The sequence below is a fragment of the Scaptodrosophila lebanonensis genome, unplaced genomic scaffold (assembly GCF_003285725.1).
Source record: "Scaptodrosophila lebanonensis strain 11010-0011.00,11010-0021.00 unplaced genomic scaffold, SlebRS2 tig00000001-arrow-pilon, whole genome shotgun sequence".
NCBI classification, from domain to species: Eukaryota; Metazoa; Arthropoda; class Insecta; order Diptera; family Drosophilidae; genus Scaptodrosophila; species Scaptodrosophila lebanonensis.
Genome location: NW_022060529.1, coordinates 15,756,741 through 15,782,661, shown reverse-complemented (window position 1 = coordinate 15,782,661; position 25,921 = coordinate 15,756,741). Strand labels below are relative to the sequence as shown.

At 37.8% G+C, this 25,921-nt stretch overlaps 1 protein-coding gene across 1 annotated transcript in view; it reads left to right on the top strand.

The window, feature by feature from the left end:
* The first annotated feature begins 1,308 nt into the window (after positions 1-1,308).
* The window catches only part of LOC115633569 (AF4/FMR2 family member 4), a 34,860-nt gene continuing 10,247 nt past the window's right edge, over positions 1,309-25,921 (top strand). Inside the window, exons 1-5 of the mRNA XM_030531027.1 lie at positions 1,309-1,334; positions 3,291-3,598; positions 21,037-21,480; positions 23,331-23,413; positions 23,500-24,296. Of these exons, the coding sequence (XP_030386887.1) occupies positions 21,477-21,480; positions 23,331-23,413; positions 23,500-24,296 (884 nt within the window). The 5' untranslated portion in view covers positions 1,309-1,334; positions 3,291-3,598; positions 21,037-21,476. The remainder of the gene's footprint in view (positions 1,335-3,290; positions 3,599-21,036; positions 21,481-23,330; positions 23,414-23,499; positions 24,297-25,921) is intronic.

Below are 25,921 nucleotides of genomic sequence, written 5' to 3'. Positions count from 1 at the left end.
ATTGCTTATTCATTGGCACATGTAAAATTATTCAGCCATTGCAATGGCAAAATATCCCTTTTTCAATTGCATTCACTTCACAAAAACAATATGGCCAGAGTTCTTATTAATACATTGAAAGTCGATATTATGGCTATAAATTCATCAAGCTGGTCAATGGGGGCGCCAATGCGTGTCGTGCTCCAATTATGGCCAGATGGAAAGATTTACGAGCGCCAGAGTGGAATGCGTACATGCATAAATAATTCTTATGACAATATAAGCGGCAACAATGAGTTTTGAGTATTTTTGTACGTTTTTACTCTCCGTCCTGCTATGTTGCAATTGTTTTTCCACACAACCACCAGCACAGCTTAGTCAAATTACCAGTTTGGATCTAATTTGTTATTTGTAGAATTTAACAAGCCATGTTTCAAAACACTTTTGAACTTGTTACTTTTTCGTGGCAGCATTTGACATTTTAGTGTCGGATTTTGATGCGATTTTAAGTCGCCTGCAATCCAAACTAAGCATATAGTTGTTCGACTAGCTGCTAGCCACTTTTATGACTGCCCAATGGGTCCTTGTGTGTGTGGGTGAGTGTGTGTGTGCCTTGATTGTTCCGCCCTGGTTGTTTACTCCGAAATTGTTATACAGTGGGCAAAGTACCTGCAAAACATATGCTGCTCATAAAATTTATGTAAATTCCATATGGAATTGAATATCGCATTAAGGGTTAACAAGTTCAGAAGCGCTACGATCATGGTGCGTATGAGTAATGTCTGTGAAGTCATAAGAAAATATGTACGCGACATTCATCCAGCATACAAGCCATTTTCTATAGAGCCGCGAGTGCACAAATAGAAGAAGTTGTCAAACAAATATTTACAAGTAATTTGCATTACATTACTCTTACACACCCACACGTATCCCCTGAATATTGCATATTAATTCTGAAGTATTCTGAAGCATTATGCTGCCTTAGAGCCTGTGTCACATCATTGTCGCACACTCACGACGTCTGCGCAGAAGGCGTCTGTGCCAGTGCCCCAGTCAGCGGACACGAGTTGCATGCCCAACACACGACTCCGACTCCGAGTCCCAGTCCGACTCCCAGTCCGAAAAGGCGACACGAGGCCGATGGCATGTCGAAACATGCTGCCAGTATTCGTAGTTCAGATGTTGAATGCTGCGGACACTGGCAAGCACAGCGCTTCCATTTTATCTCTGAAAGCTAGTGACAGCATCACGTTACGGTATTAGTTTCAGTTCGACGGTGAACGCCAACATCTACGGACCGTGTATCGCATCGCTTACATCTTTACATCTTTACATTTGTGTTGTGCTAGTACTACGTGAGTGTGCTGACAACTTATGTCTGTGGCTCAGCCTGCCTGCCTGCCTGTCTGTCTGTCTGTCCAGCCTGGGCGTGCGTGCGTGCGTGCGTGTGTGTGCGAGTGTGTGTGTCACATTCATTGGTGTTAATTGTGCGTGCAAACTTGGCCAAGCCACATAAATAATCTACTATTCTCCACTCCACTCCACTGCAATCCAATCCACTCCACTCCCCTACACTCCCCTCCACTCACATGCCAATTGTAGCCTGTGGCAGTGAAGCTGCTCGTTTTGCTTTGTTATTTATCAATAAATTATAAACGTGCTAATGCCAATTGACAGCTGCCGCCGAATAAAAAAGGGAGAAAAAGTATAAAAATACACATACACACATTTAAATATATATGTAGATATATACATATACTATATATGTATTTGAAGGATGTGCGGCAGTTCACTTCTTAGCCATGAATAAAATATCAAAAGCTTTTTGGTAAATTTTCCACTAAAACGCCAGCGTCACGTTGTCTCTGGCGACTGACGGCTTTTCTCAGCTCTGCCTGTGTCTGCATTGTCTTATTTTTCACGTTTTTATCATCAACAAATAAGGAATTCTCTGGTGTATACATAGAGTGCTGTAGTTGTGCCTCAGTAATTCGCATGCCACATTTCAATATTATCCTTTTGGCATTTATTAAATATTCAGCGTTTATACGCATCCCTTCATTCCTGCAAATCTGTGCCCAGGCATGTGGTCCCTCTGCTTTGTGCCGCTGAAGCGAATGACTTTGATGTTTACAATGTTGCGGCTGCTTAGACGCTGCATGCCACACAGACCTTATGTATATTGACACTGTGGCCACACACAGACAATTTTGGTGTTTGAGCGCCAAAGGCAAACAAATATCAGCGTCAGCGCCAAATTTGTGCCACGGGGCTCAGCCTAAGTCCCAGCCTCATTCTGAATCACAATTTGCATCAAAACCACACAGAGTCAGAGTCAGATTCGGATTCAGAATCAGTATCAGAATCAAAATCGAAGTCGAAGACAGGGCATGTTTATTTAATTGTACGCAAAGCAACTATTAAGTGCTGTACGTGACTGTGAGCATTGCTGGCTTATTTATTGTAATAGTATGCCAACAATGCTGTCATTAGAATTAATCAAGCTAATCAAGCAAATCAAGGCACATTAGAAGCCACAGCAATATCAACAGAGCCGTCTCCTACATGCGTAATTATGTGTAATTATCTGTCTGTTGCTGCAACTTGACTAACTGCCCGCTTATTAAATATGTATGTTGTGGTTGTTTTTGCTCTTCTGCACATCTTTATGGCCATTTATTTTTGTTGCCCGAAATAAAAATAAATATAAAAATAAAAATACAAGTATATACTTATAAATAGGCAGCTGTCTGACCTACAGCCACAGCCATTGACACTGACAGCAGCTGCAAGAAATCGCAGACAAAATTAAATGAAAAACGAAACCAAAACAACAACAACAACGACAAGAAAAAAAAATAAGAAAAACGAAAAGAAAAATGAGAGACAAAGCAGATAAAAAATGTTAAGTACTGGAGCACACGCACACAAAGTCATTATACTTATTATCACACCTGTCTGGCTGTCTGTCCGCCTGCCAGTCGCATCTATGTCGGCGGCAACATCAGTGCCGTAACACTTTCTGGGCGCGCTTGTGGCGACATTAGAGCTCTTTCGATGCCCACGCCGCCACGCCCCCATCCCCTCTACCCCGCCCCCCGACATTGACGCCCGCGCATTAGGCCGCCAGCTGAACAAAGCAAATGACAAACACAAGTATTTCTCTGGGCCGCATTCCTTTTAGCGTAGGCTTTTTCTTTTTTCGCCCCTTCTTCTTTTTTAATTTTTATGCGTACTTTCCTGCATACTTGCGAGTGAGCAGATAAATGGCAAAGCAAAATTAAAGCAAGCACGCGCATCTACAACAACAGCAGCAGCAGCAGCAACAACAAATAAACAAACAGCGAATATAGCAGCACCAACAACAAAAACAACAAAAGTTATATTAAAACGTTGTCGTGGGACGAACTTAAAACGAAGTGCGTGGACGGAAATAGCAAGGGAACTGGCAGTCAGAGAAGTGGAGATAGGAAGACAGGAAGACAGGAATCCAGGGCGCTATAGAAACGTTAAACACGCTGCTCAGCAGGTTGCGTTTATTCTACATCAAGGTAACTTCATTTACGTCCAGACGCAGTTGAAATAAACGACTTCACGACGCTGGCGGATTTGCTGAAAAGTAAGTTAAGTACATGCCACGCTTTAACATTCCACAGTTTTACTTTTTTCTTTCCTCTGCTGACTTCACTCATTAGCGCAAGCTGTAGAGTGAAATGTGGCCAAGGAGGTAATGTCTCAAGACATGCCAACCAACTAACTGGCTAACTTCCACAGCTACCGCTAGTGGCATCGCACTCGCCATGTCGCCACTTGGTCGCCCTTTTGGCATTGTCTATGCAGGCGCTTTGCGTCGCCCCCACTTCCTGTCAGCCCCGTTGCGCCGGATGTGCACAGTTCAGCATATTGGCGCCACATTTATGGCTCAATGGGGCGGCTGTTTTAGTTCACAGCCCAGCCACCCACTTCAACCGGGCACATTATATACTCTTAGGGAACGGTTTGGAGTCGGAAAAAATTCAATTCGCAGTAAATCTATTAATACTCATAGCTTGTAATGCTGAAAATGACTCCAGAATATACAATATTTCATTTATCAGTTATTAAAGTTATGTATTCATATCTACTTAAATAATATTAAAAGAGAAATGCTGAGCATGTTTTGTATATTGGCCATTTTTGAAACTCTGATTTTATTCATAAAGAGTATAGTTAATGAATTCGATTTTAAGCCGATTTCAAAAAAGGAGCACGTTCTCAATTCTGTATGTATTTTTTTTTTTTTATTTATGCTGCCTAAGAACTTTCGACTGGATAAAACAATTTTGATGATTCTTATTTTATTTGAAAGCTGGCGCTTCCCATATGTTCCCATTTCAATTTGGTCCAGTTCTGACAATGACATCCATAAGAAAACCATATAAGCCTTAAATTTGCATTGTCGTGGATGAACAAAGAGTAAATCGAGCATTAACGTTTATTTCCAATAACCAGCTTTACAGAGGTGTTCCGGTGATTTTTGAAACTGCCTAAAAAATACCTTATTTAGTGCAAATATCTGAAAATTCTATTCCTGAACAGGATGCTCCTTTTACTCTACTTACTTAGCTGTTAAGTAGAATTACTTTTCCTTCTCTCCTTACTTTTTTTTAGGCTGTTAGGTCTACTATATAATGTCTCTGACCACATATGGCTGTAAGTCGGGGCATTGCTGGCCAAATGGCAAATAAAATTCCCCCAACGGTAGTTTTTTCTTAGGCTTTCTTATATTTTAAGTTGAAATTATAACGTTGTATTATTAAATATCTTTATTTTATTTTAAAATATTATATTATAATATAAATCATAGTTTTTGTATATGTATCGACGGCACTATATGGTGAGTTACTAAATAAATAAAAATGTGAAACATTATGTCACTTTAAATGACAACAAGGGAATATTACCCAGATCATTTAATCGAGGTGATTTACGATCTAATTTATCTCGAGGTAAGCAATGAACTGGGATAGCGGATGTTGCTTGTGCAGCATTCATTGTATTAAATCCGCAATGGTTTTTTTATGTTTAAGTTTTACTTGTAAAAAAAATATGTACGTGGATTCATTATTATATTTCCGTTCAGTTTGGATAAATCTCATGTTTTTTGAACTAAATATGCTAGTTAAGTGGTGGCTAAAATTGGCAATATTTTTATTAGCTTTCGCTAAATCTTGTTCATATTTTGACTTCCTCGGAAAGCATTATTTTCCTAAGCGACATAAGCGCCTTTTGATTAATCAAAATCTTAAACTCTCCCGAAAGTCAGAAACAAATATTCAAGAATTGAAAATATATTATGTGGTATGTCGATGTTACGCATACGACGTGTAGTCGGCGTTTATACAAAATATTTATTTAATGCACTTCGCTTAGCACAGTTACGTAAATCGTTTTTATTTTAGTTTAGTTTGTTGTTATTTTATTGTGCGAACCTAATGAACTTGCGACACAAATTTGTTGCCAAAAAAAAAAAACAGCCAAGTTAGCCGAAAAATTGTGTCAATGAACTGAGGCCGAGGCACACTGCCAGACTTTTTACATTTTTTGTTGCATACTTTGCTGCTGAGTTTTTAAATTTAAACGGCGGAAAGTTTTGCAATGGAGAGACAAGACGCTGAGACAAAGTAAGGCGCGCTGTGGTGCTGTGGAATGCGAAATGGCGTTGATGGTTAGTGGTGGGCACACAAATACTCGTATACAAATTCACGATTACTTGCGTAAATGCACTTTGCTTGTTCGCAGGCAATTACCTTAAATGTGCGGTGAACATCGCGCACACGTGCAGCTGCTGTGGCTGGAACCCAAATCGTCCACAAATCAGCAAAGCCGCACAATAACAGTTGATGCATGAATGCTCCTGCAAAAATGACACGAGGGTGTGAGATGCATTAGGTTGGCATATGCGCGTAACTGTCGCCAAGCGGAAATGGGGTGAATGGGGTGGCGTGTCTACGTATTTCGCATTTAAGCTGCAATTGAAAACTGTACATTTATGGATATTAAAATATTTTTACCTTTATGTGCTCACACATGCCTGCCTGCACATTTGTCGGGGCACAAACCAAAAACTGTCACACAACCATATGCCACGTCCAGCACATGTCCTTGCCGCCAAAGGATTTATGGCTATGCCCAGGGCCAAGCCTTTTTGCAGCATATGCAGCACTCATAAAATTTTTTATATAGTTTAGAAATATACACTCAACGTCAAAAATGAAAACTGTGCGTTATTAAAAACAATCAAAAAGGATTTACGTTGTTGTTAATTTTCTTTTGAATTTATTTGCTGACTCTTGCTCTAAAAGCATAAATAAATAGGTTTCGTTCCTGAAATAATCTTATACTTGTAAGTCTAGATATTGTAAACTACAAGCATAGAGACCACTCTGAAATGCTTTGCGTTTAAAGTAAGGAAGATTTACGAATGCTTGATAAAAAGCCCCAGCAGTAAATTGTGTATTGTAAATAAAGAGAACTTTTGAGTTCCTGCTTATCGTTAATAGATATTATTGTAATTAGTTTATTAGATATTATTGTAATTTGTTTGCTTTCCAAGTTCTTTGACAATATAGATACATAATTTATTGGGCCTGGTATAGCTCAACGAGCTAGCAGGAATTCCACACTGTGCGTTCGTTCTTAGGTAGGCATTCAGTTTGAATCACCGCATTGTTTTGGCCAAAACTGCAGGCTGATTAGCAACATAATAATACGAAAATAAATAATAATTTGTATTTTAATTTTGCAAGAACCGAGTATAAGATAAGCGCCCAACAAAACCTCAGACCTTCATATGAGCAGTTGTTCTTGAATAATGGCAGCAAAGCTTTTTCTTCCTGTGTGTACATATGTACATAGTGGCATGTGGCATATTTTTGCACCGCAAAACAGACGGCAGCCTGTAAATTTATGTTTTGCCAGAGACAAATAATTTTCTCTGATGCTAAATGCATAAAATGTTGCCTACTTTCCGGCTGGCCGTATAATGCATTTTGAATTGTGGCCACAGAACAGATGCCACTGCTGTTGAATTTGCCAGCATCTATGTGCATCCTAGCGCACAAGTGCACTCAATTTAGCAAATATAATTTTGTGCAGCGCGTTAAGCTGGTAAGCTGGGAAGGGAGAAGCGAGCCCTCAACCATTTTTAATACACAACATTAAATAAAAAGCAACCAAATAAAATTATGTTTTTCCTTGGCTTACAACGACGGGCGCCACTCGACAAGCATCGAGCACTTGAAGGCAGCAGCTGTGTGTGAGTGCTTCAAGTATATACATATGTATATACACGTACACAGTTGTGTATGCGTTTGTTTGGGTGCTCTTCAATGTGTGTGTTTCATGCCTCTAAAACTTACGTTGCAACAGAAACATTACACACACACACACCGACACATTTGCAAGCACATACTTAAAATTATGTTTGCTACTTGCTTGTTTTGTTGCTACTTTCAGCTACTTTGAACGGCATAAAGTACAACATACTCGTATACTTGTATATATAGTATATGTATATATGTATAATACTTGCTGTTACAACAAATTCAAAAGACGTTGGGAATGACGAAAAGCAGAGCGCAAAAATACGCGTTGAGCAGTTAGCTACATACATACATATATATATGTATATATATATATATATATATATATATATGATTATATTTATATAGAATATAAGTTTTGAAGCATAAGAAAGAGCCAAATAAAATGCTTAAGGGCAACTTACAAGTAAAATGTGTGTGTGTGTTGTCGTAAATAAAGCAAGCGCTCACACACTCATATCCGCCTGCACTCGTGCAGCAACACATGTGGCAAGGCACATACTTACATACATAGACACATATAGCCGCACACGAGCAGCAAATGTTATCACTTCGTGTTTATCGTGGCGTATCGCAGGCAAACCGAAGGGATATGCGACAGTTTTCATTGTGCCAAATTGTTAGTGCTAAGCGCCTTTTGCCTCTTTTCTTCTCTCTCTCTCTCTCTCTCCTTCACATCGCCCCTTCTAGTCTCCTTGGTGCTGTTTATGTCGCCCATGTTGTTGTTGTCGTGGTCGCCGACGCTTTGCTGTTATTGTTCTTGGCATTATCATTGTGTGGAATCGAGCGAGTTGACTTTAGTCGCATTTTTATTCCGCAGCTAAAGTTTTCTGCTTGTTGTTTGGTGTGCCACGCAAAAATTTAATGCTTTGCAGGCGTCTAGCTGTCACGACTGGCGCCGAAGTTTTCCAGCGTGTGGCTCTTAGATCGCATTTTGAAGAGCAGTGTGTGCGCTTATGTGTTTGTGTCTGAATTGATTGATAAGCTTTTTGTGAGCAAGACAAAAAAAAAGAAGAAGAAAAAACGAAGACAAAAGTAAAAAGAATAAGAATAAACAACGGGCACACATTTTATGATGTTTACGCCATACAACGTTGGCTTCTATTTAAAGATTACGCATACGCCACATTGTGCAGCTGTTGGCTTTTGAGCGCGTAAATCTTTAAGCTGCCACAAAGCGGCAACGCATTAGACATAAAGTTTGCACATAAAATGCCAATACAAGCCAACAACAACCACAACAACAGCAATGAAAAGTACTGTAAAATGTTTGCTCTATATAGGCGAGTGCAGCGTAATTATCTGAACAGGCTTACACACATACACTCTTTGCACGCTTTTGATTCCACCCTGGCTCGTGTACGAGCATTTGAAGAACCTTTTCCTCCTTCCATTCGCTTCACACGCAACTTTGCGTTATACCTTTGCTTGGGACGGTCAGCTGTGCGCCTCAAAGGACATCAAACTCAAACTGGTTTATGTGCTCCTTATTCTGTTGTTGTTCCTGCCAAACGCATGACAATAAAAAAAAAACATACAAAATAAACAACAGCAACAATGGCAAGAGCATAAACAAAGCATGGTTGTTAAAAAAAAGTACCACTAATTTGGCCAGCGTTGCAAGTTTTATGAGGCACATTCCACACTTAAATACGTAGCTAATTACATGTGTTACTTTGTTTCAATGGCTCTCGTCGTATGTATGTGTGTATGCTTTTGAAGCATGTAAATATATATTAGGGCCATCAAAAAGCATTTGCCAGGGTGCGGGGTGAATAAAGTGCTGTGTGTTTTTTACTGGAGTGTCAACAAAAAAATAATTGTGTTAGTTTTCTATTTGTTTTGAGGTCTCTCGACGCACAAAGAACGTATGCATGTAATTAAATTAATTGAACATATATCTACACTCTTGTGTTGCCTCAGATGTCCAAAATATAATAGCCGGGTGCTTTTAAGTTCATTACTCCAAGCGAGCTGCCACCTTTTATTGTCTTTCATTCAGCTTGTTAACCACAACATGTGTACAGCCTTTTGATTGATTGACGCGAACAGGCGACGGTCAAACAGACACGTGCCACAAATAATTTAATTTATTCATTTTCATATTGCGTTCAGAAGAAGCAGTAACATCATTCAGTTTGATCTTTCTTTCTTATGGTTAAAGCACATAATTTAAGGCATAATAATACATAATTATGTGAAGGCTTTTCAATAATACATGATATGGTTAGCTGTGCTACATTTTTCATTTAAGCCACTTACGAAAAAACAAAAGTAAAACTTTCCTGAGATTGGGAGCTTTAACTAAATCTTGGATAGCAAATAAATTTTACTATATATTATGAAATATTTAATGATATTCACAGTTCTTTTTAAGCGACTTCCAAAAGGAGCAGGTTATCAATACTTTTATTTTGTGTATATTTTTCACTTATGCTTTAGTTGGTGGCAATTAGAAACGATTTTATAAAAATAGAGGCCTAGACAAGTTTTGAATTAAATAAATAAATTATTGTACACATACATAACTTTGTTATATTTTCTTGGGAATAGCTTTAAATTTTTAGAAGCAACTTATTCTTATTGAACGACACAATGGATTGTAAAAGAATTTTATTTAATGTTTAAGGAAAGTATAACTTTTTCATTTAAATTCTTAGAAATAACGGTCAAACCTATTAGAGTCATACATTAAAAATTATATTATAATGGTTTTTTTTGTTTATTTTATTATTTTTCTTCATTTTGTTTAATTAAGTAGAAAGGCTAAGCTGTCTGTAAGATATCTTCACCTCACTTGTTAATTGATAATGTTTTTAAAAGAAGTGCATAAATTGAAATTTAAATTGAATAATTATATTGAAATTTCTATGATGCACAGAATGAATTGCTTGTTCTTATTTAAATATATTTCAATATTTCTTTAAATTTCTATGTCCTGCAACTACTTCTCTACAATTTAAACTGATGCGACCAAAAAAGTGTTGCTCAGCTAATATGACAAGGACAATGCGCTTCCTATGCTCTACATTACAGTTTTAAGCAATGTATGGCACAGAAAAATATGTATAATTTATACAGACTCAACATCTACGTGTATGTACATATTTTGCCGTTTATACTTATGTTTATATGTATGTATGTGTCTATAGAAAATTTTAATGCTGCCTAAAAAATAACACAACATAAATAATCCGTAATGTGTTCGTGTGTGGGTTTACTTGTTTTATGCTCATGACGCCTTGTCGTTGTCGTTTGTTGTAGCTACCAGAAAACAACAACAACAACAACAAATTATAATAACAAGAACAACAACAACAGCAGCAGCGGCAGCAGCAGCTCTACAGTTACACATAACTGCTATTGTTGGCCCCCAAGGTGCTGGCCCGGCCGTTCGTTATATTGCCTCGTGTGATTTTTCAGTAACATGTCTGGCTGGTGGTTCTTGTTGTTTTTGGTATATAGTATTTGTTGTTGCTCTTGTTAACCGCATATTCCACGCTGGCACTGTTGTTGTTGTTGCTCCTACTGCTATTGCTATTGCGTCAGGTTGTTATCGCCTGCCGTCTGTCACCCACTCCCCAGAGCACAAGCAAGCGCACAATGAAATATTCTTAATTTATTTTCAACTTCATGCAACAAAAGGCAAATTTGTCAAGTTTTCAGCACTGTTGACGCAACACCAAATAATAAATTGGCTGATTTTCTATTTTTATTTCTTTTTCGGCTTTTGGTTTATACATTTCTTTTCACTGATGATGAGTAATGGAAGCATTGCGCGACCCTTGGGCATTTCTCATGTCTGTGATTAATTGAGAAATTTTATGCTAATACACAGGCAGACACTTAAAATTTCATCTTGGCACAGTTTAAATAATGTTTAAACATCTAAAATGCTTAAATGTTTGCACAGATATGCTTTTCGATTTCCACGTACATACTTTTGTCCGTTTTACACATAAATGCTTTGTATGTAATTTTAACATTAAGAATTTACGAGCGCTGAATTTTGCATTCAATTTTAATTATTTATCAGCTTAAATCTCTTTCCTACCTTTGTGCGCGCTAGCAGCTCAATGGGGTACCTGAATGGTTTCAGATCTGATGGACCAAATTCTTGAGAGATTAGTTTAGAATCTCGTACTTGAATATTAAATATGAAGCAACAGGCAGCTCTGCTTGTATTAGGCGAAAGGCGAAATTGTTCCAATAAGTGATAATGCGATGGCCAGCAAGGTAGAACTAGTATAATTATTGAATCGGGAATTTCAAGAAACTCATCGCATGCTCCTGAAGAATGTAGTCTCCTGCAAAGATGTTCGTACATTGCTCGCGCTCTGCAAAATTGTCGATATCTTAATGGAATACCACAATAGCTAGATGCTAATATTTTTCGAACTTGATAGTCGTATAGTCTGCCAAATATATACGATCTATTACACTGATTGGGAAGGTCATTTACTGAATAGTTTGCATATCACACTCATATACTTCATACCCATGAGATATGATTCAATTGTTGATTCCCTGCTAAAATTTGCTCGTTGCTGGTTAAGCCCTGGCATGTGCAGATTGGCTTAGAGCCAGTCGAAAAGAAGAGCAAACAGTATGCCACTAAATCGCCATCGCCATTGACATCGACCTCATTTCCAATCGATGCTGTCTGCTGCCTTGCTTTCAACTAAGCTGACGCTGCGCCTTTATTAGCTGCTGTATCATGTCCGACTGTATGATATCGTCCTCCCAACAGCACCAACGTTCAGCTCTTTGAAAGAGATTGCATTGCTTATGTCCATGACTTGCACGTGCAGTGCCCAAGAGTAAATTAAAAGCAACCACAGTGTAGTCGTACTTACACTGAAAAATAGCTTATAGCTTACAAATCCATAAGTCTCAAAACCGCCCCAAAAGTTACATTTAGAATCTCTTCGTCCAAAAGTGAATTCATCACAGAGCACAACTGAATACCAAAGCTGGCGGTTGCAACCATATCATTAGTGTAACTCTTGTAAGTCGGTAATGCCACCCTGCCTTCCCGGCCCCCAAAAACTGAACCGCCTCAGGTCAGAGTACATATACATGTCGAACATGTGCCACAGCTTGTTGCCTTCGTCCAATTGCTGCCAGGGAGAGTACAACATACTTATTTGTTTACCTTCTTCACATGCACACACTTTTTACTAAGAAAATGTTACATGTGTTTTTCGAAAATATAAGCAGATTTAATGTAATTACTAAAGGGAATAAAAGCAAATATTAAGTAAAGTAATTATGTGGCTCAGAAGATTTTGCTGAGTGTCTTTTGAATCGGTTGCATAAAATGTTTATCGTCCCAAAGCTTTAATTTATAGAAATTGTCTGATTACAACTTTTTCTTAAGCATAAATGCAAATAATTATAATAATCATATTTTTTACAATTTACTAGTACTTTCAGTGTCATCTTGCATACATTTTTTTAATTTTCAATACTAAATATGTACCTATTTAAAAAAGTCTTACCACAATTTGAATTTCTAAAAGGCAACAAAATTTCCAAATGGGACCCCACTCCCATAGAGACAGACAGATAATTGGATTTTCATTTAAGTCCTGTTGTATCATCCATTTTAATTTTGATGTTTTCAAAGAGCCTCAAATTCCTTAAAGTGCTTGCTGTTTCTTCTGACACTAATCTCTGACTGGCTTGTCATTTCCATTAAGACTTCTTGACATATTTCAAGGGCTAACTTTTTCCTCTCATTCGTGCTCAGCAACGCTCAGCCACACTAAGGATTTCTACATTCAGCAATGTTCAAAAAAAAAATACTGAAAAAAATTTCACAATACATCGTATACTTACATATTTACGAGTATAATCAAAATATGAATCAGTTATCATTTTACTTTTAAAATATGGTCAAATTAATTCTGATTTTGTCAAGGGTATCCAGTGTATGTTACATTTAATTTGTATTTCGTTTGACACTTTAAGAAGGACAATTTAATAACGTTTGTCTTTCTTTGTTTGTTCGCTGCTAGAGTCTTTTCAATGTTTTTGGTCTTTTTATTTTTAGCACAAAGTAAACATACGAGTATCAAATGTTTCCATGGATTATAGTGGTTGCGTGTGGTCATGTCGTAGAAATCGTGCTTCGCCGCGAATTTCAGCATCTGGCGAAATATTTGCCACATTTATGGACTGTTGATTGACGAAGATTGTCTATTGGTTGAAATCGAAACTAAATCTATTTTCTTAGCTTCTCACATCCACATCCACTCTAGTACTTAACTTTCTTTCTCTACATAAACTTTTAAGTAAAACTCGAGTTGCACCCAAATGAACTTGTCTGAAGAACTAACTGCCTTGTCCCAACTATGGCGTGGCTGGATCCTAGTGTAGGGAAAGCGCAAGACACTATGCGCATTTGGCATGTCATGCCTAATCTCATTGGCATAAACTAATTTCAACATTAATCCCCTTAAGTGACTCAACTATTTATTATAAAGGACTTAACGTGAAGAACAAACGAACCAACCAAGCAACCAGAGACGCAGACATGTGCTTCTTTGCCAACATTTAGAGTGGAAAGAAGCTGTGCAGACAGCCAACTTGGTGGCGCAACACACTACGTGCCTCCTTAAAGCCTAACGTGCACAAGAGTCCCAGAGACACAGAGGCAACAGCAGCAAGATCTACGCGAACCAAAGATGCTGCTGCCAAGGCGACCTAAAATGAAAGTTCCTGCACTTCAGCCAGTTGTCATATGAACATGTGTGTGAGTGTGTGTGTGTGTGTGCGTGTGTGCGTGTGTGTGTGTGTGCCGTGCAAGCATAATGAAATTGCGTTAAATTCAAGTCGGAACTTTTGTATATGGCCTGCACTAATTCGATGAGGGAATGAGTGAGGAGGAGTGGAGAAGACGGCCCCCAGCCATATTCTTTGTATAATCAAATCACGTCGACACCAAATGACAAAATGTCGTTGCATTTAGTGAATATTTATGCGCATATGTGCGTGTTTGACTCCCAACTTTGACACTTTGTTGTTGGTCCTGTGGTCAAAAATTTGAATACAGGACGCGTAGCCAAACGAAAGTGTGCCATCCATATACGAATATATTTGTATTAAAGTTGTTGTTATAAGTTGTTGATTATACAGCACACTGGTTAGAATTTTGTCTCTTTGGTATTAAGTTCAAAAGGCACAGCTTTTAAGAATTGTTAAATTTCGATTGTACATTTTGTGTCAGAAAACATAAAGAAGAGTATCACTTTCCCTTTCACAATTAATTCACATAAATCCCCAAATAAACATGATAAATTGAAATTAAGGATACGTTGCCCAAATATTAGAAACAAAAATGTTTGTTAACCCCTTAACTAGTTAGTTGTAAATAGTATTATAACTTTATTCGTCTAAACACAGGTCTGAATAGCTGTTTCTACGCAATTGGACATCATTTGGCTTTCATTTAAAAGTGCGCCTAGTGTACTCGTAAGTGATGGAGAATAAAATAATGATTTTCTCATTATTTGTTGATCTGTGTTATTGCATCAGCTCTTTAGAAGCTATTAGAAGTGAATGCTTTAATATGTCAAAACACATAGCAGAGCAGTCTGGAAGCTAAACAAACAAATCTAAGAAAATTGGCAATGTCATTTGATTTCTGTTTTAGACGCACATAAATTACTTTACATAAATTGCTTTCACAGCAAGATTTCAGTACGGAAGAGTGGGGGAAAATGAAAATTTTGCCATATCTACATCTGCAATATCAAAAGAAAATCACAGAGCACCGAAGCTCAAGCATCACTTATCTGAAAGCGAAAAATGCAAAGTAAGTGTGCTCAGCGTAAAGTCAATGAGTGATTGTGGCTTTCTATATACACATACATACATATATATATGCCGATGTCTACGGGTGTGTGTGTGCTTGTGACTAAAGGCAGCCTTGAGATACCTTATTGTTAAACAAATATTTACCATTGGCAACAATGGACGCCACACCATGGAATTAAATGCGCAAGCAAATTTTGGCAACTCGCTTACACACATACACACACACCCACACCCACACACCTAAAATACCCCACACACTGTGCATACAAACAGACAGCCAACATGTTTACATTGCTAAGGAAAGAAGCAGAAGAAAAAAGCAAAAGTAAAAAAATAAAATGATGCCAAGTACTTGAAGCTGCTGTGCACTTCATTGCCAGCAATGTCGAGGCTTCTGCCGCTTGCCTGGCCTGACGCAGTCGTAGTAGTCTAGGGCGTGGGTTTGGGTTTGGTCTTTAACTTGGGTCAGACATTTGAATTGGATGTTGTCTTGGCCATGGTCGAAGATTTAGCAGCTGCTACAGCCGCTGTCTCTCTGCGCCCTCGTCTGTCTGTTTTATGTGCCATTTCATTTCCAATTCAAGTGCCACAAAACTTGAAAGTGAACTGCTGCTCGAGGCCTTCAGTGCTGCTGATATGCATTTCTTTCATTCTTGCTTTCCTTCCTTTTTTCGTTTGGTGTCTTCATGTTTTATATCTTCCCTTTGATGGTCACTTTTTGCTGTTTGCCGAACGTGGGTGAAATCAAATGGCTGTAAATGTTATGGCATTCGCCTTAATTAAGAGAAATGTTGTGTTTTAATTAATTAATAGCAATGCCACCGCACATATACTCGTACATACAACAGCAAAAATCACATGCTCCACAGCATACAGCGTAAACATTTGCTTAGTTCTATGTAAATTTGCCTTTGCCGTTGCCCGCATGCACGTGTGTAGGTGTGCGTAAATGTGTTTTCTCTGTATATGTGTGTGCTCCATAAAAGCATGCAGTTCGCATATTTCTTGAATTATTTTCCTTTTTTTCTCTCTCTGTCTCTCACGCACTCTCTCTCTCTCTCGCATTCGAGCGCCAGCTTGCCGCATGAATGAATGCCACAAATATTTAGCATACTTTTCAGCGCGCTGTTCTCTTGATTACTTTAGACTTTGACTTTGGCCCTTTGCTCTGGCATTGGCATTGCCCATTAAACGCTTTAAAGCCACATTTAGGCCAACTGTTTGCTCGTTATTGTTAAATGATTATGTGCGGAGCAAAATAAATTTTTGTGACTGTCGATTTGCCAACGGCAACAACAACAACAACAACAGCAACAAAACAAGGCATAAACTTTCAGCTGGACAAGCAGCGAAGCAAAAGTTACCAAGTATTGTCAAGTGTCTAGCTGCAGGCACTTGATCAATATGGATTCCCCGGTGCCCATATCTATGAAATTCCCAACAACAACAAATGCAAGAACAGCAGCTTTATACGCACAAATTTTTAGCTTTAATCGCATGATGTAAGCGCCCAGTGGTACGAATGGCAAACGAAAAATTGAAAACGCAGCTAAGGCGGCAAAAAAAAAACGCACATCCGCTTATATTGCTGCCCAACTTGTTGTCGTTGTCCAATTTTTATGTCGAGCAAATCCGCTTTGAAAAACTGCTTATTGGAATGCCAAAAATGGTGCTACGATAATCGCCCATAAAAAGGATTACAAAATAGTGGAGAGAAACATTTCACACACACAACAACTCTCGGAAATGTTAATTTATGGCACCTCGGACGCTTCACAAATTACTTTATTATGCAGCACAGCTCACATATATAAACATTTAAGTAAATATATACAATTTATTGTATTTCTATATGTATTTTGGTAAAAACATTTGCCAAAAACCGGCCACAAAACAATTTAAACTTTTATATGCACTTCAGTGCTGAGCCAAAATTTATGAACAATAACAACAACGGCAGCAATACAAAATGCATACACAATCGAGCTTTATCGAGCAGCAAAATCAACAACATAAATAAATTAAATTGGCACACAATGCAATGAAATTAAAGGCATATACGTATAGAACCAATGCTGCATACACAAATACTATAAATAAATATCAATGTGTTTAGGGTTTTATAGCTCTGCATGTTGTGAATTGAGGGTAATATTTTTTGCGAAAAGTCGATTTTCAAATATTAAGCCGCACAAACGCTACACAGAAAAATGAATGGTCAATACGAGCTGCCAAGTGTTTAAGGTAAAAGTGAACCATTTAACTAATATTACCAATATTAATATAAGATTGAAAGGTTCCTGTTAAATAGGATCTTTAAAGACTGGCAGTATGTATCTAAATTGAAAAATATTCGATTCAAAAGTTAATTTATAAGCCTATTATCGAGTGATAAAATTTCATTTCATACTTGTATATTATCTTTATTTTATTTTAGTTTTTTTTGAGTCGCTCGTCTATAATATCCTCCTTTTTAATTAATGAATATTTAATGAAATAAGATGAGCTCTCTAAAATAGCACCCAAAATTCTTCTCCAAGTAGCTGAGGTAAGAAAAAATAAAAATGAATTGAAGCAGTAGAGCATTGAATCTTCGGCGTGGCAATAATATTTGGCTTTCGTTTATTGATTTGCTGGGACATTGGGCATCTAAACATATGGCCTTAGCCGGAGGCACACCTGCAACTTGAGCACACAAATCCGCAAACGCAATACGTGACCTTTCAATTTATTTAGGCATTTTTTCTCTCCCATTTCCATTTCAAGCGCAGCGTGTGACCGGCTAACGAAAAACATTTTTTATGCGCGCATAAAATTTATGACCAGCCACATACGAGTATACGAGTATGTAGATGGCGGATGTAGGCGGATGGAACAGAAGCCACGCTGTCAACGCGCCACCCACATGCAGTGCCAGCTGGGCTGTGTGAGATAAGAGGTCTGGCAGTTAGCTCTCGATATTCGCCGGCCATGTCCGCTTACGCTTTCGCCTTCGCGGTCGCGTGTGCGCTCATTCAAATTTATGTTTATGCCCAGGCGCTGATTATGCTGATTATGACAAATATGCCACGCTTCAGTAGTCCGTGTGGGCCTAGAGGCGCACAAAAAAATGTCCGTCAATTCCAAAATAAACATAAAGTTGTATTATTATTAGCATGCATGGCAAATGACTAGGAGGAGCGTTCAAAAAACCCAAATAAAATAAAATAAAATAAAATTGAATAAAGTAAATGACATGTGGCGGTCTTTCTGATGAATAATGACACATATCTGTGCACACGCACACACGGACACACACAAAGGCACAATCTGCACAATAATTATAATGTGCAAATTGTTTGATGTGTGCCCATGTGCGTCACCTGTCTCATTTGCCTAATGACCGCTCATTAGAAATGTTCAACCTGCAAATTCCGACGCGACACAAATCCAGTAAACACACACACACACACATACACACAACAACAGCAGTCCCTCTGCTAATAGCATGTGGCATGTGTGTGTATGTGTGTGTGTGTTTGTGTGTATAAGCGAGTGATTCGTTTGCATGCCGCTTGTTGCCGCCTTTATTACTTACAATAGTTTTTGTGCCAATTTGACAGCGTCACGTGTGACTCAACCGACCGCATCCTTGACAGCACAAATGTCTCCGTGTGTATGTATGTGTGCACATGTGTGTGTGTGTGTGTGTGTTTGTAGCCATGGTCATGGCTCGCTGCCAGTCTGAATGACAGCACATGACAAAGATTTCGCCTTCTAACGCCCCCACACTACCCAACACCCACCTACCACACTAAAGTCACTCAGGAGCTATGACACTTTGATGAATCGGCTCACACATACGGCCCCATCGCGTCTGTCTGTGCATATACTTGTATGTGTATGTGTGTGTTTTTCGTGTTTGTGACGCTTAGGATTTATAGTGGCAAAATATTGGGGTATTTGTGTTAAGCGTCAGTAAAAAATTACCAACTCAATTTTTGACATTTGATTTTGTATAAACATTTTTTGTGTCATGCCCTACCAGCAGCGTCGGCCAATAAATCAACAATTTATGCAAATTATTGAGCATGTTTACTGATGTGAATACTCGCTGTGTTTAAACTATGTATGTGCGAGTATTTGTGGCACTCAATGAAGCGTGCGCTATCTAATTTAAGGACTTCCTATTTATATTCAATAAAAAACCATATGTATTATATATACATTAAGTGTGGAAAATACTTGTGCAAACGCCTAATTATGTGAAAGTGGATCAAGTTCAGGTCAGTTTGGATAAAGCTATATGAAGTTGGTTGGTTAGTTAAGCAACAAAAGTATGGGATATAAGCTCAAGAATATTTAACCAAAGTCAGGCAAGAACAAAGTTAGATTAGATTCGGGAAGGTTAGTTAACGCAAAGATAAAGTAAGTAGTATAAGTTCAGGTAAGGCCACTCGAATCTCAAATGTTAGGCTATGGATAAAGAAGAAAAAGGCAAGATAAAGAAAAGTCCGGTTACTGCAAGCTGGTGCAAGACAAGATAAGATTATAAACGTAGGGTAGGTTAGGATGGGAAGCGATGGATGAGACGATAGACCCATCCACTTAGACTTCTTCTGAGGCCATATAATCTGTTTTATAAAAGGTACATTTGAAAGTTTTAGATGCATATATTTGTCATCTCAATTTTTGACAACTCAATGCGATCGTCCTATAGCAATCAACAGTGACAGTGCTCGACGCTTTCCTTCGCTACTTTACATTTCTGCAGAAATCATTAGATGGGATACCCCAACCACAGCAGAGACTTCGATTCTTTTCAATTAGAAATGCTGCAGTTCTTTTAGGTTTAAGTTATAGAATTAGAGTTAGATATAAAAATTGAAGAGAAGCAAGAAAGAGGGAGCATGGAAATTAAGATAGAAAATATACTTGAATTTTGCGTATGCAGCCTACATTAGTTATACTTATGTACTACAGATACATACAGATTATCAAATTTCTGCATTAAAACTAAAAAGACCACAATTTGTACCCAAGAAATGTGTTTTTCACAGAAGAAGGAGTAAAATTAAATGTTACATTCGATATAATATGTATGGTTTCGTGCTTCACATTGATGTTCACATTTTATTTTTAAAACAGCATTGTATTTCTAAGCCGAATAATGTTCACGGCTATCGTGGTAGTCCCAGCCACAGGCAAACAAAAAAAGGCTTACTCCATACGCTGCGTAACGTATTATGTTCGGAAAGAATTGTCTGCTTATTGTACCTTCTGGCTTGTTAATAATGCTTTTTAAGGGTACAGAAAATGGTTGTTCTGATAACAGGAACGACAACGCAACCTATTCTCAAATGCGTATATACTCGTAGGTATATACATAAGTATTATAAATATACTTTTAATGATCTAACAAAGGAAATGAAAGCGTCAAGTGGTGGTGCTTCCGTCCGTCCGTCCGTCCATCCGTCCGTCCACCTGTCTATCTACTGGCACGATTGTCCGCTGGCCACAAATTGTTCAACCTGCCGCGTTGTTCATTTTGAATGAACTGTGCTTTTCAAACGAAATTTTATCAAGCTATGCGCAGACGGTTTCACTTTTATTTGCTAACAAAACAGAAACACACAAAAGGCTGTTTGTGGAAGAAGCGGCAAAATAAAAACGAAAACGAAAACAAAAATAAAAAGGCAAAAACAACCACAACAAAAGCATGAACGAACCATGCACCCAAAGCGTAGAAAGCGAAGCAAGCGAAGCGGCAGAATATAACAACTATTAAACAAATCTGGCAACATTTCATGGCCACAGAAATTTGCTTATTATGCTCAACATGCCATTTTTCCTTCTATTCTACATGTTCTTTCCCTTGTTGTTCCGCTTACAGATATACAATCCTTATGGCTAACGAGCTGGTTTAGCTCCGACAGCAAGAGGAGCAACAACAACTACAAGAACACTAACAAACAAGCGAATAGTAGCGCTGTTGACGCCTGCGTTTACACGCTACAACAGCAACAGGAACAACAACAACAACAGCAGCAACAGCAACAAGGGAAGCAGCATAAATTTCCACTTCAATTGAACTTGTATAGCAGTAATTGTAGCTTTGATTACCAGCAACAGGAGCAACAGCAGCAACAACAATTCAGCCATTATCGGAGCAGTCGCGTGCAAAAACAAACGCGACAACAACAGCAACAACAACAACATCAATGCGCTTCAGCCGAAGAGCAATCAACACTTTCAATACAACAACTTCAGCGACAGCACGCCAATAAATCGCCAGCAGCGGAAATATACGAAACACAATTCATTGAGAGCTCAATGGGTAAGCGACAGTGCAAAATAAATAATAACAAGCAAAAAAAAAAAAAAAAAAAAAAAAGCAGAATAAGAAATAACGAAATCAGTGGCACAATTCAAAATCAACACATTTCATTTCGAGGAATTTAAATGAATTTTTTCCAATGTGAAAAGTTCAGTTGAAACATTTGTAGCTAACGATTTTCCAAAACGACAGAGTCAGTAAGTAGCCCGTAGCAACGGACATAATTTATGCAAACGCTTCAGCGGCAGCAGTTGTCAAATTTAAGTAACAAAAAATTGTTTCATTTCTGGCAAATTTGCATTTTCGAAATTTTTCATTTATAAAGGTATAATAAATAATCACTATTTTTGGACATACAGTCGAAATTGCTTAAAACGGCATTTAAGGGCAAAATTTGATCGTTAGTAAATAATAAATAAATAAATAAAATAATAATTTTTAATAAATTTAATTCAATTTTGTATTTTATAATAAAATAGTAATAGATGCACATTAACTTATATTTATTTATAAAAGTTAATACTAAGAAAGAAAAACTTCGGAACGTAATTCTCCAAAATGTGCATCGAAAAATTACTTAAGTTTGTCATGGCAACTATATTGTACTTCATTTAGAGATTGTATATTACTATATATAGTATGCACCTTATTCTTAATCCCAGTCGAACAGATATGTACATTTTTTCACTACCGCAGCTATCGGCAAGAGATGATGTTGTAAACAGTTGTTCCCCTTCATCAGCCTTATGCTGTTGTTATCTGATTAAGCAGTATCAGCTATATCTAATCGTAATATGTAAGGCCAAGTTCTGAAAGTAATTACCACATAAAATAATTCCAATCAATATTTCAATTTATTAAACCATTATCCTGCTACCGGCTTAAGCTGAAGCTAGTTGAAAATTAATAAGGAATGAATCTTTAGTCTTCAACTTTCTGAACGAATCGAAGGATTCTTTTATAATTGACCTTTTATATACCTTTTATAATTCTGTACCAAAATGGTAAAAGCTTAATGAGAATGTATGTAACACACAGAAAAAGGTGAGGTAGACCCCGAAGAATATATTTTCTTGATCGTACTGACAACACGAGTCGATATAGCATTGTCTGTCCGCCTGTCTCCATTTATGTTTTTATTTAATGTCTTTTTGTATAAATCGAAATATTCAAATTAGCATAGCCCTCCTGTTTTCTTAAAAAAAAAAATTAACAGAAAAAAAAAAGCATTCGTCACCACAACATTTGAATGCCCGGCTAACAAAAAATGGAGATTTTACAAAACTTTGCAGATTTTAATTTATGGCATATCCACCATATTTTATAACATTTTATTTAATCTAAAATATAATAGAGTAAACTGGCAGTGAGGATTGTTATATGTATACCATATCCACACTTAAAACCAAATATATAAATTTGTACAACTAATACATTTTCGATAGCTAATTAACATTTCATTGGAGAATCAGAAACAGTTTCTTACACCTTCGATGCCTTTGAATCCATTTATATTGTTACACATCTTCATAAACAATAATGTCATTCTACCCAATAGGAATTTGTCCACATATCAGTCAGTTATTTATAATAATGAGGCTATATAGGTTTTGTAATAAACTTGTAATAAGCCCCGTATCGTGCCTCTAGCTTCTACATGTATGTTTAACGTCCGTCTTATCATGCTGTGCCTATAACATAGAGCGTGTCACGCATTTGTACACCACTTACATGCAGTTATACTGTTAGAGGACATAAGAAACGCACGCACACTTCACGTATTTACTTGTACGGAAAGACTTCACAATGTTATAACTAAAAGCGTTTTCGCACTTATTTTCTATGTGTAGGCCATACAATGGACGACGTGGTCTATCAGTGCAGCAATCAAAACTCTATTTACGTTCTGAATGCCAGCTACAATGCATATAGTGTAAGTTGGACTCGAAAGTATATGGATTATAGTATGGAGACGATAACTAAACTGTCGACTGGGCTTTCTTTTGTTTGACATTGCAGGACTTTGGCTCTTATGCGCACTTGGAGGGCGTGCCAAATCAGCGCGAAATAAATTGCAGCAAGACAGCGAGACAACCAATCGAGGCACCAAGTTGCACGAGTGGGCCATGCAACTTGCAACATAAATTAAAAAGTTTTGCGAGCAGCTCAACAACAGCGACAGCAGTAGCAGCAGTAGCAGCAGGAGCGGCGGCAGCGGCAGCAACAATGCACTGCACAATGATGGCAACGACGATAGCAACAACAATGCCAGCAACTATGTCATCAAGCTACGTAAATCCGGTCGCTACATCAATGTCAACCGCAATGTGTTCACCGGCAACAACAGCGCTCCAGAAATTGTTCAATTGCAGCAGCAGCAGCGTTGGCGTTGGCGGCATTGGCAGTATCGGCGGCAGTGGTGGCATCAATAGCTGTGGCGGCATATGCCAAAATGTCAGCCACAGAAATCAGCAGCAGAACCACAAACATAGCAACAACAACTGCAGCGGCCATAACAATGGTGCGCCAAGCTGCCTGTCAGCCGCAACTGCAACAGCAACAGCGGCAGCAACAACAGCAGCCGCAGCAGCAGCACACAGAGGCATTGTCGCTGGCAGCGATGTGCAGGACGTCTCGGCAGCAGGTGCACTACTTGGCTCGGTGAGCAATAAGAAAAAATGCACAAATGTCAAATCAACGCTTATTGCCAAGAAGACAAAGTTTTTGAAATTTCTCGAAGAAGAAAAATGGCGCAACCACCAAATGCTGCAACAACAGGCAGGCGGGGCAGCTGCAACGGATGCATTGGGCAGAAGGTAAGTTGCAATATTGAGCCCTGTCGTCCTTGCTGCGACTGTGAAAGCGACGACGCCAAAACTTATATAAATTCTCATAAATGTTATGGGGCACATATAGCAGCAACAAAGACGCGGCGGACAACTTTTTATGGCATAACTTTATTAGGCCAACGGAATTTGTGCACCACAGCGCTATCTTTGCGGTGCCACCAGCCCACAACTTTGTTGTCAGTTGTCAGGAATAAAGCAGAAGGCATATACTGTCTAAAATTGATTGTACTTGTACTTAAAGTTCTTTCAAATTTGAACCCAAGTAATGACACTTCGAATAAAATAAGCTGTACATAACTAGTTGACAGACTAGGAAATATATACTTTTTCATTTAATGAATTATATATTTTTGATTTTAGCAAAATTCTCTAAGCGTGTTTGAGCACTATAATGAGTTTTTTTTTTCATAATTAAAATGGATTCTGACAAAAGGGACTCACATGTTTATATTGCAAACAAATGACTTCCGCGACACATCAAAGTGTTTCATGTTGTACTTGTAATTGCGAGAAATCCGATTCCAAATCAATATTGTTTTTCCTTTGAAAACGTGATGTAAAATTTCCCAATGTGTTGCAAAGCTAGAATGTCAAAAAAATAAATATAATGAAGCGTAAAAAATGTGTACTAGTGTTCCATTTTTCTATCAACATTTATTTTTCCTGTTTAAATATAAATCACTTAAGCAACGTTGAAGCGAAAATTTAAGTTGTCCTCTAAATTTATTTTCCCTCGAATATGCAAGAATATTTAGAAGTTAGCTTTCAAAAGCATTCTAAGTGCCTTTCCGCCAAATGAAGGGCAAAGAAAATAGTTTACCCATCCACACGTTTCGAGATTTTCATATTTTATTTTAAAAAATGCCTTTTTTTTAAATTAAGTGATTATTTTTAATATTAAACATTATATTGAGTAAAAATAGGCCCTCACTTCCACAACTGATTAATATTACTGGCCAATGCCGTGCCTTGCAATAGGAATATGCTTAATTATTTTCCATTAAGATTAGTGCGAAACAAAAAACACTAAAGCCAAAATGCAAGTAATTTTTATTTTCACCAGCAATTTAATTTTAACAATCGCTTGCGTCGACTACTTCATGAATAGCGCCAAGCTTGCAGGAAGATTAACTACTGAAATGCCAGTCCGGACAGTGTCCTTAACTTTGCCCTTTGCTTAACACTTGACCCAGATATTGGATTGTAGTTTAACTCCCATAATACTTATTATCCATTTTGAAATTAGAAGTAAAGCTGAAGCTCTGCCATCGAACTATGAACCCACATGCTAAATACGTGGGAATCTACATAGAAGTGTGATAGCAAATAGCAAATTTGTCACATAGTTAACAGTTGTATATTATATAACATATATACCAAAAGCTTCAATAGTTTTCCAGTCCATGCCTGCACCTGTAAGATATGAGAAAAGATACATAAAATATCACCTAAATGGATTACAAGCCTTAATCAAGGGTTTTTTCTTATAATTTCTATAATGCTTTCTGTAGAATGCTTTCACATGTGAACTTAATTCAGATTTCAAATAAGATATAATTTTATGAAGTACACTAAATATTTGACTATTTTGA